This window comes from Chaetodon trifascialis, chromosome 23, assembly GCF_039877785.1.
Source record: "Chaetodon trifascialis isolate fChaTrf1 chromosome 23, fChaTrf1.hap1, whole genome shotgun sequence".
In the NCBI taxonomy this organism is placed as follows: Eukaryota; Metazoa; Chordata; class Actinopteri; order Chaetodontiformes; family Chaetodontidae; genus Chaetodon; species Chaetodon trifascialis.
This window is the reverse complement of record NC_092078.1, coordinates 12,444,233-12,461,247: the sequence shown is the minus strand read 5'-3', so window position 1 is coordinate 12,461,247 and position 17,015 is coordinate 12,444,233. Positions and strand designations below refer to the sequence as shown.

The 17,015-nt window shown below is 43.0% G+C and overlaps 1 protein-coding gene across 4 annotated transcripts in view; it reads left to right on the top strand.

The window, feature by feature from the left end:
- Positions 1–16,508, top strand: part of LOC139351108 (sodium/calcium exchanger 1-like) — a 104,679-nt gene extending 88,171 nt beyond the window's left edge. For all 4 annotated transcript variants that reach the window (XM_070992795.1, XM_070992793.1, XM_070992794.1 and 1 more), the window contains exons 12-16: positions 8,352–8,458; positions 10,204–10,328; positions 11,759–11,858; positions 12,172–12,444; positions 14,966–16,508. In XM_070992795.1, the coding sequence (XP_070848896.1) occupies positions 8,352–8,458; positions 10,204–10,328; positions 11,759–11,858; positions 12,172–12,444; positions 14,966–15,345 (985 nt within the window). In that variant the 3' untranslated portion in view covers positions 15,346–16,508. The remainder of the gene's footprint in view (positions 1–8,351; positions 8,459–10,203; positions 10,329–11,758; positions 11,859–12,171; positions 12,445–14,965) is intronic.
- Positions 16,509–17,015: the final 507 nt, after the last annotated feature.

Here is a 17,015-nt window from a genome sequence, read left to right as displayed (position 1 = left end):
CCATGCGCGTATGAAGCTGATCTGAAGACATGCTTAACAGACTTATAATATATGAGGTGTATAAGTGGCTGTATGTAAACTGTGTTATACTCCATGTCTTCCTGTCTCCACGGTTTCCATGCCAACCATACATCCTCCATACTGCCCGTTAGTGTTTCATATTCCAACACCCTTCCTCCCCTCCATCCTCTCCCATCTCCTGTTCTTCTCACTCTTTCGCTCTCTCTCCTGGACGCCAACAGAGGCTGTTTATGCAGAAGGCCTACAGTTTGAGCTGATAATGGAAACTCCCTCAAGTGTCATTCACAGCTGGAGTTATGCTCCTCCAGCAAGGCGTTCTGGCTGCACCACCGTACAGCACAATCCTTTTATGTAGCAGCTGAATTATAGTTCCGTTCAGAGCGTCAGGCATCGATTGTCGTAGCTCCATCGCAACACTAGACGGATGTGTCATCCATTATCAGGTCACGCTGTGCAATTTAAATTGCATGTACGTTCTGGTTTGCAGGGGCTTTGCCAGCCAGATGACAGCAGACATTTGTCTCGCTACTTAGAAAGTTATCTATAAACATGAACCAGGAAGATATTTAAATGCCAACATCAATACTTTGTGCAGTTTTATGAAACACAAAATAATCAATTACAGAGAGACTAATGGTCTAATTTGTGATGTACTGTAAGAGATTTCATGTATTATTTACACATTTTTAACCAGGCATCAGCTAGTTTTTTATTATTGATAACAAATAAAGGACGCTAATGAGCAACCTTTACATGATCCTTTATCATGAGAGTAGAAAGTCACAAAACTCCATTAAAATATGGAGCAATTTAAGTTCATATTTTAAGGGACAGGCATTATATGCCTTGTCTACAATCCATGCTGAACTGTAAGAGTCTTCTTGTTAATTCTGGATGTGAAGTAATAAATCAAGTTTCGGTTTTCTCAAAATATCCATCTAACATGACCATCTGCCAGTCCTCGCCTCATTCCTCGGCAGACTCCCCCGTGTTGTGCTGGCATGTTAACTCCTAATTATGATTGTCTGCGTACATCAATCAAAAATTTGAACCTAAGTGTACCCAAACGTAGCATCTGTAGCAGCTACGCCATGTAGGCTGAAACGAACACCAGCTGTTCCAACAGCTATGGCAGGTTAGTCTTTAAAATACCTTGAACGCAACATGATGCAAAGTCCGATTCAGTTTGAAAATCCTCACTGAAACATGAAAATTGCAGTTTCAGTCAGAGTATGGTGGAGAAAAGGTGAGAATGTGCTGCAGGACCCTGGAAATGAAACCTCTTCCTGTGACACCCTTTTATTGGACGAGGAGACAGTGTCCTCCATGTGTTATTTTAAATGTCAGAGGGTCACCTGTGGCCTGACTATATTAAATTTCCCGTGTGAGAGGCAGAGGAAACCTTGCTCTTTTCCCTGCTCTACCCTGCTCGCTGCCTTCCTCATCTTCTCATCCTCCTCCTCTTCCACATCTTCCTCTGTCCCTCTCCTCAAACTTCAAATCATCTCCTGCATCTATCCATCTCTGCCATCCCACACACACACTAGAGATGCAACTTTATTACACACTACAGCTGGATACCACTCAGCGCGAGTGTGTATGTGGGAGAGATGCAGCGTGTGGCTTGTGCTGTCTCTCATTATGTGTTCCATGATATCATTAAGAGCGGTAATCTCTCTCCCCTTAAGAGCGTTTCATCTCTCCGCCTCTCTCTGTTGGCCTCCCTAAAATTATTTTGTTTTTGTTGCCTCCACTCAGATCAAGAGCTGAACCAAGGTTTTCTCAGTCTACCTGCTCCTGTAGAAGTGTGTGCGGGTGTGTGTGTGTGTGTGTGTGACAAAGACGAAACCACCTCATATCATTTGATCGCACCGAGCTCTGCTTTAAGTTTTTGCCTTTCCGCACTTTCCAGTATCTGTAAACACTCGAAAGCTGATGGCGCAGAATCCCTCAAAGTCCACCGTTAGCAGTTTTCACACTGATTTATTTCCATGTGAAGTCATTCCTGATCGTGTGACAGTAGACGGCGTTGAGCTGAATTAACATTTTTGAATGAATGCTTTTCAGTTATTAGATCATCAGCTCTACAGTTAATCAAAGAAGTCAAAGTTCAAACAAAGGTTTTAACTTTTCAGACTGCGGTTTCATTCAGTATTTAAAAGCAAGCGACATGTTCGAGGGTAAAAACAGTAACTGCATATTAGGTCAAAGCTAAATGTACCAACCTTTTCCTGCTGACATCTTCAGGTTGTTATAGGCCTACTACAGAGGCTACAGTAGGCAGCAAATCCAGTCATAATAGAGATGAAAGTGACACCAGCTGAACCAGTGTTTGCCACAGTAATGAGCTGTCTTAGAGGAGGCAGCTTCACCATCATCTCAGCTGCTGTCTGTAGTGTCATTCACGAGCAAGATTTGATATGGTTTGCTGAGTTTGAATATATTAAATTAGAGATATTTTAGTGCTCCAGTTCATCAGTTAAAATTGGTTGAAAACATGATGGGAGGTATTTTATTTTATCGATACAGGCTTCCCTGTCCATTATTCCCTTAAGGCAACTATAATCAATATTTTTACAATAACAATGGATGAAATTACTCCATTTAATATGAAAGGTTATCTCGCACCCACAGATAATTCTAACCACGCTCAGTAGATCTCCGCTCTGTTTAGCTTTTCAGCATTTCTCAGCTCGCTTCCAGCAGCAGAATAAAATGGCTTGAAACACAGACTGTTAGCCTTCACTAGCCACCCAAAATCAAACAGCTCACAAACAATGTGACGTGAACATATTGGAGCATTTAGGAGCTGAAGAGCCGAGTATCCAGAGCTAAAAGCATCATGAAATACTGGACTTTATGATAAATGCTGATGTTTGTATATGTGTGCTAGATGGCAACTGTTACTGCCAACATGTTAGCCATATCAACTTTACATGGAGGTAATATGTTATTGTTGTATCTGCAGCATGTTGTGCTGCCCTGGAGTACCCAAAATCAGTTCATGCAGGTTTAACCAAACATGTATTTGAGTTTGCAGCCTGCAGTTTGAAGTGCATTGACTCCATAATAGTGTCAGTATCATAACCATCCGTGCCGTAATTTAAAGGCAAATCTATGGTAAATGTGATATACTCTAATGTAATCTCTCAACTTACAGGTCCTTTTCCCTTCAAACCTCTGTCTAAGTGTCCCGATGTGCTATCCCCCATTTCCTCAAAGGTTATGAACTGTAGCAGACAGCAGTTCTCCTTTTGGACGATAATCAAATTACTTGGACTATAATCAAATTACTGTAATCCTGTTTTTTTTGTTTGTTTTTTGGCTTTTACAGTACTGGTTGTCAGGTGAAGGTCTTTTGAAGATTAATGTCCTCATTTCCTCTCCATCTTTCTCACTTTCTTTTGAAGAAAGAGTCGAGCAGCAGCCTTGTGGCTCGCATTGTTGTTCAGTTTTTTATGCTTTTAACTATAAAGTTTTTATGATCTCACTTTCGCTCTGAGTATATGTGTTTGTGTGTGTGTGTGTGTGTGTGTGTGTGTGTGTGAGAGAGAGAGAGAGAGAGAGAGAGAGAAGATAGAGAGAGAGAGAGAGAGAGAGATTTAGAGGTTCCGCCAGAAGCAGAAATGGTAAAACTGAAGTGTGTGTATAAATCAACCTCACTCAAGAAAATGAGTTGTTTGCCGCTGCAGTTCTCTAAGATGCTTTCTCTCTCACACACACACACTAAAAATAAGGCCTGAACACACACACATATTTGTGTTTCCATCACTTTTGACATTGCTTTCCTTTTTTCCTGCACTTACCCTAACCATAACTACAACCACTACTTGCTTAAGCTGAACCTTAACCTTAACCCAAGTCTTGACCCTAAAATCTAACGATTTACGTTATAGGGACGTGAGTTTTGTCCCCATAAGGAAGGCAAGTGACCGTTTAAACAGACTTCTGTCCCCACAATGTGAGGAATACACACAAACACACACTCATGCTTCCCAGCTGTTGTAAATCAAAAGTAGAAGTGGAGCCAGAAGAAAATGGAGAGAAAGATATAAAGAGAGTCCGTGTCCATTAAGTAATGCAGCGAGATCTCAACTAATCAAAGTGTCACTCAATCATTCACATCTATGAGAACTTTAGAGCCTCGTGCAAACACACAAACACACACACACTCTGCAGCAATATAAGACTTATCCATTAAATTGATTTACAGCTTGATTCTGTTTGGGGCTTTTCAATCAGCAGTACCTTTCTTGACCTTTTTTGCACTCTGCCACTCCCTTGTTTTCGCTGCCTTTTCCAGTCTCTATTTCTGGCAGCGCGAGTTCTGAGCTCAGTGAACTTGGCATGTGTGTGTCTGTGTTTTGTGTCAGTGTGTTGACAGACCGGGGCTTTGAGGCTACTGTCTGACAGAGGAACAGTCTGGGGAGCAGGTGTCAAAAGGTAACAAGGTAGAAATATAGACAGAGGGCGAGACGGAGAGAGAGAGGTGTTAAGAATCCTGTAATGCATTGCATTTAATACTGTATCTGTCCCAAGAACAGCATGAATTCATGACTAACAAGACTGTAGGCTCTCTTTTCTCTGTGACTGTGATTATGTTTGTCAGCTGGATATTATATTGGATGCTAAAGCAGTTTTTGAACTAATAAACCTAAGTAGATTTAGGTGAACTCATGAAAGGCAGGAGCACATTTTTGTCTGCACTGACTGTACATTTTGATGGCATCTTTTGTTTGATTGGGAATTTGTTTGGATTATGGGTCCTGATGCAGTGAGAATGGAAAGTTAATGCTGCAGACTTGCAAGGGAATTGTTCCCTCCCCAGCAGTCAAGACTTGTCTTACTGTGAAAAAACAAACTACAGATCTCTCAAAACAAGTTAGGCAGCGTTATGGGATTGGAACCCAAGAGCACAAGCATGTCAAACAGCAACGCCTGCAGCTCTGGTGGTTACCATGAATGCTACAGCTTTACAGATACAACTCAATGAAACCGTCTACTTGAATCTATGCGAATGCAGTTTAAGTGTCTTTCTCATAGTGCCAAATACACTTAACTAAACTAAAATACTTGCCATCTGAAGTGAGACTTTCATAAACCTCTTCGTGCCTTCAAAAAGCGACACACAAAGCCCTGGACCACCACTTGGTCTCAAGTCTCTGATGTTGGCACTTCATAGGAGCACCAAAACGGTTTCCATACACTTCGCTTTACTACATAACTGTTTATGAAACGGATGGATGGATGGAATAATTTATAACTGAATGAAGACGAGAAAAGAGGAATTGGGTTAACGTGATTATAGCCGGGAAAACAGTCTGTGAGAGAGGAAGACGAGACGAGAAGGGATGGGGCTGAAATAGAGATGAGAGAGGAGGTCACAGATGGGAGTGCTACCACAGCCAGCGCCAACAATGAATAATGAAAGCAGTACAGTGTGTGTGTGTGTGTGTGTGTGTGTGTGTGTGTGTGTGTGTGTATGTGTGTGTGTGTGTGTGTGTGTGTGTGTGTTTGTGTTTGTGTTGTCAGCAGATGTAAATTGGCTGGATTAACGCACACATATGTTTATGAATCTCCCAGGTGTTTACCAGGAGCATGTTTTCATGTGTGCACTGATCTGGATCGTTTGTGTTGTGTGTATGTGTATGTGTGTGTTTCTGTATTACTAGTGAACAGTGAGTGCTGCATGTGGGGGTGGCTGCCTGCCTGTCTGTTCACACAAACCACAATCTGTGTAATGTGTATGATGTGCAACATGACAGGCATTATGTGTGCTCATATTCATGGTGTATGTGCATATGATTTGTCTGCCTTTGTATATGCAAGGTGAATTGTAATCCATCACTGAGTGTGTGTGTGTGTGTGTGTGTGTGTGTGTGTGTGTGTGTGTGTGTGTGTGTGTGTGTGTGTGTGTGTGTGTGTGTGTGTGTGTGTGTGTGTGTTCTCTTGCCCCCCTGAGTGAACACAGTTTGTATTGAGTCATAACCCTTCACATCTCAGTAGAGTCCATGCATTACTCATACTCCTCTTTCAACCTCTTTGTCTCTGTCTCCTCCCTCTTCTTCCTCACTCCTTCTCTCTGTCGTCTCCTACTCCTCTATGTTAGTTTTTCTTTTCATTTTTCCAAACAGCGTTTTTCCTTTCCTCATCTCTCGTTACCCCCCTCCAGACTCTTACCTCTGTTTCCCCTTTTGTCTCAATGACAGTTTACAATTTGCTAAACCCGACATTCCCCCTTTGCTGTTGCTACACTTCTGTTTTTCCTTTCTTGCATGGCACATTTGCAGTTTACAGTGATTATGTGGTAGATTAACCATAGGAACTCTTTGGGACAATGGGCCCTTTACTTCAGACAGAAGTAGACAAAAGCATTTCTCATTTTGAGGTGACAACTGATGAAATGACAACTGTCTCTGGCAGCATTTATCAGCTGTAAGCTAGCTAGCTATTTTAGCTAACATTAGCTCAAAGTATTGGATAAAAACACCGACTTCAGCCTTTTTTTAAAACTGTATCGGAGACAGATTATGTACTGTACATGAAATAAAGTTTGTTGTATTGCAGTGGAGCTAGTTAATCCTAGTTTTGTTAGTATGATAAGCAAAAATGCTCCTTGGCCATAAGCTAGTTAGCAACACAAGCTCCATAGGCCTGTAGCTAGTTAGCAATGCTAAGCTATGGAGTGTTTTGAATTGTCATTTGTTTGGTTAATTTTATATGGAAATCAGTATTGAAGATTATTGTAAGTGAAAATATTGCTACAGACAGATGACTGGAAATGATTAGAGAGAAAAAAAATCAGCTCTAAGATATGAAATATAAGATAAATAAACATTTTCTGCTCCCTCTTTCTTCCCGCTTGCCCTCTACTAAACAGATTTGTATGTAGTTGGAGGTGTTTTTCCTCTTGTTTCACATCTGACTAAACAGTATTTTCATATCTTTCCAACGTTGCTGAGAGTTGGTGGCTCAGCCTGATGTGATGCTGGAAATAGAAAATCCAGCCAGTTTTATCCACTGTTGCTGTGACAGCTCACCAATGAAAACAATGCACTTCCACTTCTGCACACCTCCATCACTCGTTCACAGTCCTCTCCTCCCTCCCGTTTTTCTGTGCTGAACCGAGGCCTATTTGTGGTGTCAGAGTCAACATGGCTGACAGTGAAGCATATGATGACAGACACAACCAGGTGGAAATGAACACTCTCTCGTCCTCTCTGCCCGTCAGATGCAGATGTGTTGTGGAGATGAAGATTATATACTGTGAGTGAAACAGACCAGAAAGAGGCCAAATTGATGAGATTTCCGTAGGACAAAAACTAATAAACGGGACAGTTTAAAATTAAGGATGTTGTACAATTAGCATGGATTCTCTAATTTGGAGGTTTCACTTATTCATGCAGATATTATCAGTCAATGCCAATTCACTGCTGTGTAACAGAACAACCAATCACACAGCAGTGAAATACTTTCTACACCGTCAGTGCAGCTCTACAGTGCAAACCTGCCTCCTTTAAACATTTATATATATACGTCATTTCTGCCTGGATAATGTGGCAACATTTTTTAGACTTAAGAGCACGGTTCACATCCTGCATGTGGTTGGGTTTAGGACCCAAAAGCACTTTGGCTTAGTTGAATGAAAGATCTATGTGTGTGCTATGAGTGACAGAAGGCGGAAGAAAGTTTAACAATTTAATGAATAGCAAACATAATAAACAAAGGAGCACAACAGGAAAAAGGAGAGGAGACTAAAGATCTCCACAACTCTGTCTCTAAATACATTGACCGATCTATCCAATCTAATAAGACACTGCTCACATGCACACACACTATTTTTTTCTCCACAGGTTTTTTTGTTCTTCTTCAGTTTGTAAAGTTCTGGTTTCAGTACTCGTCCCGTCAAAACTCTTTGCGCTGCATTTTAAGGCTTTCCCCTGGGTGCTCCTAATTGAAAATGTCTCAGCTGTGGCTGAACCGCTCACCACATCCCTGTCAGCTGGAGAAAAGCGTTGTCTAGCTAGCCTCATAGTGTCCCACTGAGCAACATCAGCTTGGCTTCAACCTTCATTCTTGTGGAGGCTCCTCCTCATTTTCTGCATGAGTAAACTGAATTTTCATCTTTTGTGATGTATCTTATGTGTTAGTGAATATTAGCTAATATTGCAGTTTTGATGTTAATGAGGATCACTTAGCATTCTTTATCCATGCAGCTGTTTTGTGTCAGAGCAGGAGGAATGACCTCCTGTCTGCTTACAGCCTGACCGGGATGAGACTTCCACTTAATACACTTGCTAAGTCTAATCTTTGTCTTTGCTTTTTAACAGGAAGATCATCGAGGTGAAGATTATTGATGATGAAGAGTATGAGAAGAACAAGGCCTTCACCATTGAGCTGGGAGAGCCCGTTCTGTTGGAGATAGGCCAGAAACACGGTGAGTGTCTGTGTGTCTGTTCAGAGACAAGCCAGGAGAGGGAAGAAGAACAAGGAAAGAGTGACTGACAGAATCTTTATTGAACCACCACCGGAGTTTCAGGCTTCCCGCACCCCCATCTCTTATAAACAGGGTGACACCTGCATTGAAACCTCCAATCTAAGCTCAGATTAACTGGGGAAACATTTCACTTTGAACTATCATTTCAGATCACACAGTTAGCAGAAAAGCCGGAATAATTGCACTAAATAAGTCACCATATGGAGTATATAAGTAGCCAGGAAGCTTGTATATTTGTGTGTCTGAACTGCACTATAGCACTGTGGTCATATTTGCAAATAATTCTGCAGCTCAACATACACTTCATTCCTGCCCTGATGAACAGTTTTCATCAGGTTCCTCACTAGCTCTGCCCTGTCATCTCCTACTTTCTGAGTCCACACAGTTATCTGAGAGCTCTGAAATCCACAAATCAAAAACACCTAAGACTTTCAGCTTTTTAAGAATGAAGGAAGCTTTAGTTGAAAAGGCTCATTACAGCAGGTGGACAGCTAATCCCTGGCAGGTAACTCAAGGCTAAAGGGAACCAGCGCTGAAAGTCAATAAGTGGCCCCTGCGGCTTGTTCTGCTTTAACGTTGCTGTTCAAGTGGAGTTTGAAAGTTCACAAGACGAAAGAAAAGACTGAAAGAAATGTGGAGTAACTTTCCTTCTGTCATTTCACTCTAAAGAGACATTTTCTTTGTCTCATTGAGCTTAACTTCACACCTTTTCTGTCTTCTTTCTTTCTTTCTCTGCAGCAGAGTCTTTGCATTATGTGTCATTAACAGGAAAACATCTAACACACTGGTTCTCAACCTCGGTTCGGGACCCCTACAAGTGGCCACAGGGGAAAACATTAATAGGACAGAAACATATATTAGCTACACAGAGTGATCTTTAATCTTTGCTTTTTCTAGTCAATTATTGGATAGTTTTACCTCTTCTGGCCCGCAGTCGAGGCTAACATGTCACTCACGCTACCTCACCTGTGTAGACACGCTGACAGACACTTCCTGTTGGAGTAAGGGTCCACACTCGAGATGTCAGGCAGAGCCAACAGCCTGGGGTGTGTTTCATTACACGAGAAATAGAATTGGTTTTATAACACTGTCACGTCGCAAGTGGACTGACATTTCCACACATACACACACGCGGCCACACACACGCTGTATCACATACTGTACACTGCTTTTCAATTATAGCAGGTCTGCAGTGATAACAGCTCACTCAATGACTGTGTGCCGCTGTGTGTGTGTGCGCACAGTCAATGAGGAGACGTGCATCAATGGAGGGAAGCATGGTGAGACATATGGTAATGGAGGGATAGAAAGGTTGTTTCATCAGAGGAAATATAAATTCCTTGTGGGTATTCATATTTGTAATGACATGGGATGCTTGATAGCCTGGATTTCCCATGTGGCACATCAGTGTTTGAATATTAGCATTTACATTATAGACTTGTGCACATTCTTAAAGTGATCACAGAGCAAAATTAAATCTATTTATGCTGCTGACAAATGGAAAAATGAGATGATACATGATTTGAGTTCAAATGCCATGCAAAGGCTGCATGCATAACCACTGCTGATAGCAAGGCCTTGTAGAGACAGACAGTGTTTGTTCATGTATAATGATTTGAGTGCAAATGATGCAGTCACACCAACCCTACCGGCCTGCTGACCCATTCATCGATGTGGTCTCCTAGGTGACTCCAATGAGAACAAGCCGTTGGTGGGAGCAGAGGAGGAAGAGGTGGCCAAGATGGGCTGTCCCAGTCTGGGTGAACACACACAAGTAGAGGTGGTCATAGAGGAGTCCTACGAGTTCAAGGTTAGTGTGTTAGTTTGTCGTTATGCCTGTGTCAAAGTGTTCCCTTTCATTTTGGAATTCAGGAGCTCCCTCAGAATAAATCAGCAGCGAATCATTTCGATTTTAAGTCTCGCTGAAATAACGATAACTGCCAGTTCGGAAGCCGTCAAGCCAGCTGTGTTAAACATCACCTAAAAAGAAAACTGACTCAAAATGCAAATTCGATCTCAAACGATTTAAAGTGAGTGTCAGCTGCCCCGGTCCACGGGATGAATTATTCATTCTGATAGCATGCAATGGACTCTCTAATGTGATGCTTGTCATTTTGATAGCAGAAAACAAATGATTTATTCAGAGTGAGCTGTCATCTTTTTTCAGTACAAAACAGGCATTAAAAGTTGCTGACAGACTAATCATCCAGCAAATTAGAAAATACATTAGTCATCGAGCAAATATACCTTCTCAGATCTGATCAGCTTGTCCTTTTACCTCAGGTAATTATTTTCCTGTGAGCAGCACACTAACAAAACGTGTCTGTCTCATGTTCAGCTTTCATCCCGCCCTCCCATGTGTGTGTCACTTTATTTGTATTCTGCCACCTGATTTTGCCTCTAATCTGTGATTTTGATTTTGTCTTCAAATGCAACCAATCATACTGTGTACTTTTGTCGCACATCTCATTCGCCTCATTTGTCCATTTGTGTCTGTTCGTATGTGTGCCTGTGTGTGCAGAGCGCAGTAAATGAGCTTATCTGGCGGGCTGACAAGGTTATCTGTCTTTCTCACTCTTTATTTTGCATGTGCATGCAATGCCTGCTCTTTCATCTACTTCTGTACCATAATGAAATATTATAATGGTGTCTGGGTCCAGTGTCATATTCTATCAATCGGAACAGCTTTAATTGTCACCCGTACTGGAATTGCAGATTTCTCTCTTTGCTAATATACAGTACATTTTCTGCATTTCAATGTTGTGTTTTACTTGTCAGATACTGCAGGATTTGACTGCCACAAAACCCTGTCGGCCCCGTTATGGTAATGACTGCGGGTGCAATGCTCTATAGCCGCCGCGAGCTGTTTTGCATCAACATCTTTTATTATTCCCCTTCCTCATTGCTTTAAACAGAAACTCCGCCGGGATGCCTGCAGGTTTTTCCTAGATTTCAGTGGGAGCATCACAGCCAATTTCACAGCATCGTGTTAATTAGCACATCCTATACCTCGCATTCTCGCTGTTACGAAGTACTTACTTTTGAATGGTATCTTTGTAAAGTTGGAGCTAATTGAAAGGTCTGAAAAAAGCCTTTTTCTCTTTCTGTGTGGCTGTGAGTGAATAACAACTTGAGGGTTCTGTCTTTCCTCCTCTGCTTGTATGCTCTTGCATTTTGCTTTTATATATGTGTGTGTGTGTGTGTGTGTGTGTGTGTGTGTGTGTGTGTGTGTGTGTGTAGAGTACAGTAGATAAGTTGATCAAGAAGACAAACCTGGCCTTGGTGGTGGGAAGCAGCAGCTGGAGGGAGCAGTTTGTCAGTGCCGTTACTGTCAGCGCAGGTAACACACACACACGCGGGACATAGAGCATGGTTTTGATTTATGAACGGTGGTTTTGCTCGACATTTTTCGTGACTTCATTTTGAAAAGATAAAGGATGACATTTCTTAAAAGTTTGCATCAGCCTTTTTGTGCATTTATTTCAATATGTTTATAGTCAGAAGCCACAGCCTGCAGCCGTTTAGCTTAGCTTAGCATAATGCCAGGAGTGATGCTAGTTTTTGCCCACTCACCTTTCTCTTGCTCCTTCTTTCAACTCTGTCTTCCTCTCTGCCTGTCTCTTCCCTCAACTCGTCACCCTCTGCACCCAAAGGGGACGATGACGAGGAGGAGAGCGGCGAGGAGCGGCTGCCATCATGCTTCGACTACATCATGCACTTCCTTACCGTCTTCTGGAAGGTTCTGTTCGCCTTCGTCCCGCCCACGGAGTACTGGAATGGCTGGGCCTGCTTCATTGTCTCCATATCACTGATCGGCGTCCTGACGGCGGTCACCGGCGATCTGGCATCACACTTTGGCTGCACGATAGGACTGAAGGACTCGGTGACGGCTGTGGTGTTCGTGGCGCTGGGAACGTCGGTGCCAGGTGAGTTGGAGTTCTTGGGAGTTTATGTTTCCATCATGGTGCATACTTCCTTTCTGTTAGATAAAAAACTCACAAAATGAGATGCACAGTTTCCCCAAATTTCAGATATGACGGACAAACAAACAAACTCTATCTGATTTTAATAACAGCCGCCCACAGTAACCAGGCTGGAGATCAAAATTGAATTGTAAAACGCCGGCTCCATCACAGCCTTCAGCCTGAGCTCGTCTCCGCCTGGAGGAGATGCATTGTCCCGGGGCTTTAATTCAATTCCCTTCCTCATTCTTCTCTTCAGCTCTTTTTATTGTTGCCCCTGTGTATGATTTATAGAAATAGCTGCTTTGCCACTCTTCCAGGCGGTAACTTTGATGACTTGCGGCGAGGTCTCTGGGAAGCAGTGTTTGAATCAATTCCTTCAGCAGCCATATTACCTTGTGCATTGGATTTGGAAGCTGTAGACACAGATTTGATATCCATTATCAGTGTGTGTTCCCTGTCATAAGATGTTGATGTTCATTTTCTTCTGCTGTTTTCCTGCTCTCATCTCTCTCATTCTTCATCCTTTTCTCCCACGCCCCCTCTTTCTTCTCCCTGTCTATATGTTCTTCCCTCTCACCCCTCATATCCTACCTCACCTTTCTCTTATGCCCCATCCCAGCCAATTTATTTTCCTGACTTGGTGTTACCTCACTCCCCTCCCCCCCTCCTCTTATTGGTTGTTATGTTTTCACTATTGTATCATCCATCATTCTGACCTGTGTGTGCTGTGGCGCCCAGGTGTGTGTGGGTGAAAATGCATTCGCTCTGCTGAGGTGATGCAAGTTTGCGTGCGTTAAGTCCCTCAGGTCATTATAACTTCCACCGGGAGTGTGTGCTCCCATGTGTTCTCCTGTGCGTGTGTGTATTTGAGCCCCTTAAAGCTTGTTAGAGACATTCTCTTTTCCCACCTTCTGACTTGCACCCGTCCCTCCTTCTAAGAGCATTTTCGCATTATTACATTGGAGACACACTGGAGGATTTTCCAGCCAATATACACCAGATTTGCAGATTCAGGCAATTAGAGGGTAAATGCTGATCGGAGGCTCGGTCTGAAAGCTGTGAACTACTGAATGTTTGTGGCTGTTTAAGAGGTTTAGGGAGCTCATTTACAACCTTGTGAGCCATTTAAGCAGTGTTTGATATTTGCATTTGGGCTGAATGGGTCCTGCAGAGATTCTCATTAGTTTAAAGTCTTGATCTAACACACCGGTGCAGCACTACCTTGAGTTTATCTTCGCATGAACGTGATGGTTAAAGGGTCAGTCCACCTGAATTTCTGCCACCACCCCAGTACAATGAAGGCACATGATTAGTTTTGTTTGGAACTGCTCTCTACTGCAGAAATGTGACAGCTATTGACAATGTGTCCTGTGCATTATCAATAACAGTAACAGTAACGCTGTGTTTAGCCTGACAGGCTGAGTGAACTGCCATTTGTTTCGCTCATTATTAAGTCTGACATTGTGTTCAGTCGTTTTTGGCTTGGTTATTTCTGCCCTGTGCAGTTATTAAAGGACATATCCTTCACGTCAAAGCCATTTTCAGGCCACTGGAAGCAGCTAACGTTTGTGATTGGGATGTCATTTTTGGACAATGCAATGGTTTTCTAATTTTGGGTATGATCTTCTCGTGCTGTCAGCGTTAGTTAGAACAGTGTGTGAAGGCAATAATGCGCATGACTCACATTCAAATCCATCCAATCTCATGCGCCCTTGTGTAAACAGACAAACTTTTCATTTCTCTTTGTGTCCTCTGTTACCAACAGGAGCTCCATTCACCCCCACCAACACAGTTTGGTTTACTTTTTTCATGTTGGGAAATGAATTTCAACAAATCTCACTGACATTCAAATGAGAATTGAGGCTCATCTCACCAGCCCGTCCAAAAATAGAAATAAGCCAAGACAGGCGTACAATAACTGGCAGCTGGTTCCCCGGTGGTCCCTGCCAGCTCAGTTGTAGAGTCTCTGCGCTTTTCACCCAATTTCTTCTCAAATGCTCAGCTCCACGGAGCTCCACTCATGTACACCTACAGCATTTTACAGCATTTATTACATCTGTTCTCGCTTAGGCTGCTGCCAGTATACAACTGTGCATTACAGAATGGAGCTATGAATCCAAGCCCAATTCAGAGATTTCATTTCCACAATGTACAGTAGATGAAAAATAACGTAAACCAAGAGAAAGAGGATTCTGACTAATGCGACTCCGGCAAAACAATGTGCAGCATGGAAAGCAGTCAAGACTTTTCCGATAAACTTGAACCTCATATAAATCATTTTGAAATGTTTGTCTCATCGTGTACGTGGGTGGTTTCACACTCAATGATACCTTGAGGTTGTTTCTTGAGAAAGACATTAAGAAAAGAACATCAAAAGTTCTTTTCAGCTTTCAACTGTGGCTTTACATGATTTGATTCTTTGGTTTTGTGCTTCCTGCTGACGATGAAGGCTAAAATAAACTTTATGGTCTTTCCCATCCAGACACATTCGCCAGCAAGGTCGCCGCCATCCAGGACCAGTACGCTGACGCTTCCATCGGCAACGTCACCGGCTCCAACGCCGTCAACGTCTTCCTCGGCATCGGCGTGGCGTGGACCATCGCCGCCATTGCCTGGCGCTCCAAGGGCAAGTCGTTCAAGGTGGACCCGGGAAACCTGGCCTTCTCCGTCACCCTCTTCACCATCCTGGCTGTGGTGTGTGTGACCACGCTGCTGTACCGGCGGCGGGCGGCGGTGGCCGGCGGCGAGCTGGGCGGGCCGCGGACTTGCAAGGTGATCACGTCGCTGCTGTTCGTCACACTGTGGCTGATTTACATCCTGCTGGCTTCGTTGGAGGCCTACTGCCATTTACCAGTGTTTTAAATGGAGAGTAGAGGGGAGGGAGAGAGACCCACTGCCAATATGAAGAGAGAGAGGGAGGAAAGGAGGAGAGATGGCTAATCCAAACCAATTATGTCCTTTTTTCTCGTTGCTTTTATTTCTGTCAGCATTATGAAACTCTCCAATTAAAGTTATAGAAATGGAGAGTTAGGAGCTCTTAATTAGGAGCTCTTTCATTAAAGCAGACCTGCCATTGATCCAGAGATGAAGACATTTGCAGGATACATAAAGCCTCTAAATTAAGAATTATTTAACATGAAGCATTAATGAAAAACATTGCAATGTAGGTTTTAAAGAGCACTTTTTTCCACCAGTGGACAGCACTGTCTGATAGTTAATAAAAGGCTAATATTCTTCCAGTATACTGCCAAACCAGCAGGGGAGAAGACGAGCTGTTAGCCAGCATCTGAAGGGAAAAATGAAGGAGAAGGCTGAAGGGGAGAAGTGGGAGAGGAAGCTGGAGGCAACCAAACTGAGGAAAGTCTGTAAAAAGGGAATGGAGAGAAAAGATGACACATAAAAAAAGTAAAAGAAGAAGAATAGATGGGCAGAAATATTCTACACCCCTCCTCACTCTCTCTCTCTCTCTCTCTCGCTCCCTCCGTCTTCGGTGGAGCCTCCTGCTACACCCACTGAACTCTAATACTATCAGTGACTTATTACTTTCAACCTTCTTCCCCCAACTGTACACACACACAAACACACACTTTGGGGCCCTCAGGTGAATCTGCAGAGGAGGACCACTCACTAACTTGCAGGGCGGACAGGCAATATGAAAACTGACAACCTCTTTTTTTCTTGATCTTTTTTTTCCTTCTCTTCATGAATACACTGTGCGAAATCTTCCTTCCATCCTACAACAGAAGCCGTCCACTCCCCTTCCCCACAGACACTCCACAGACTGCGCACACTCCCTCCCTCTTGCCTTACTCTGACCTCCCCTGTAGGAATCGTCTCAAAGTTGTGATAATGAAACGCTGTAGTCGCCACCAACCAACCCTCTTTCTGATTGAGCCAATCCCAAGTCCCTCTCCTCCTACGCCAATCAGCAGCCTCGTTCATCCCGCGAAGGGATACCCTCCCCCCCCTTTTTTTTCTAAACTTTTCAATGGCGTCACGTGTTGATGTTGTTACCGTGCAATTGTAAAAACAAAAAAAGAAAAAAGATGTATAAATATAGTGTACGGAGAAGTGCAGATATATAAAGTTGAAGCAGGTGGTTTGAAAGATGGGATGTACAGATGATCGAGATGCTGGATTAGCACCTGGAAGAACTCATGTGGGATGGAGAAACAAAAGAGTGAAGATCAGAAACAAAAGCCTGGAGGACCAACAGGCAGCAGTCCACCTAGTAATAGTTGTCTTTCTTGCAATGAAGAAGCATTGTGCACTACACATTGTGAGATACACTGTTTACACTCTAAAGTCGCATTAAACGGCGGGGAAACAAACACGTGAGCAAGCAGAGCCGGCGCCCAGCAGGACATTATGTAACACCAAGAGACATCAACGAGTAAGACAAAGGTACCAATCAGAAGGAGCTCATTGGTTGCGACTAAGAAGAGGATGGCGTTGACGGTGTTGTTGATGACAAATCAAAACTATGACCATACCCAGTGTTTCTAATTGTACATGATGATATAAGAAACTTT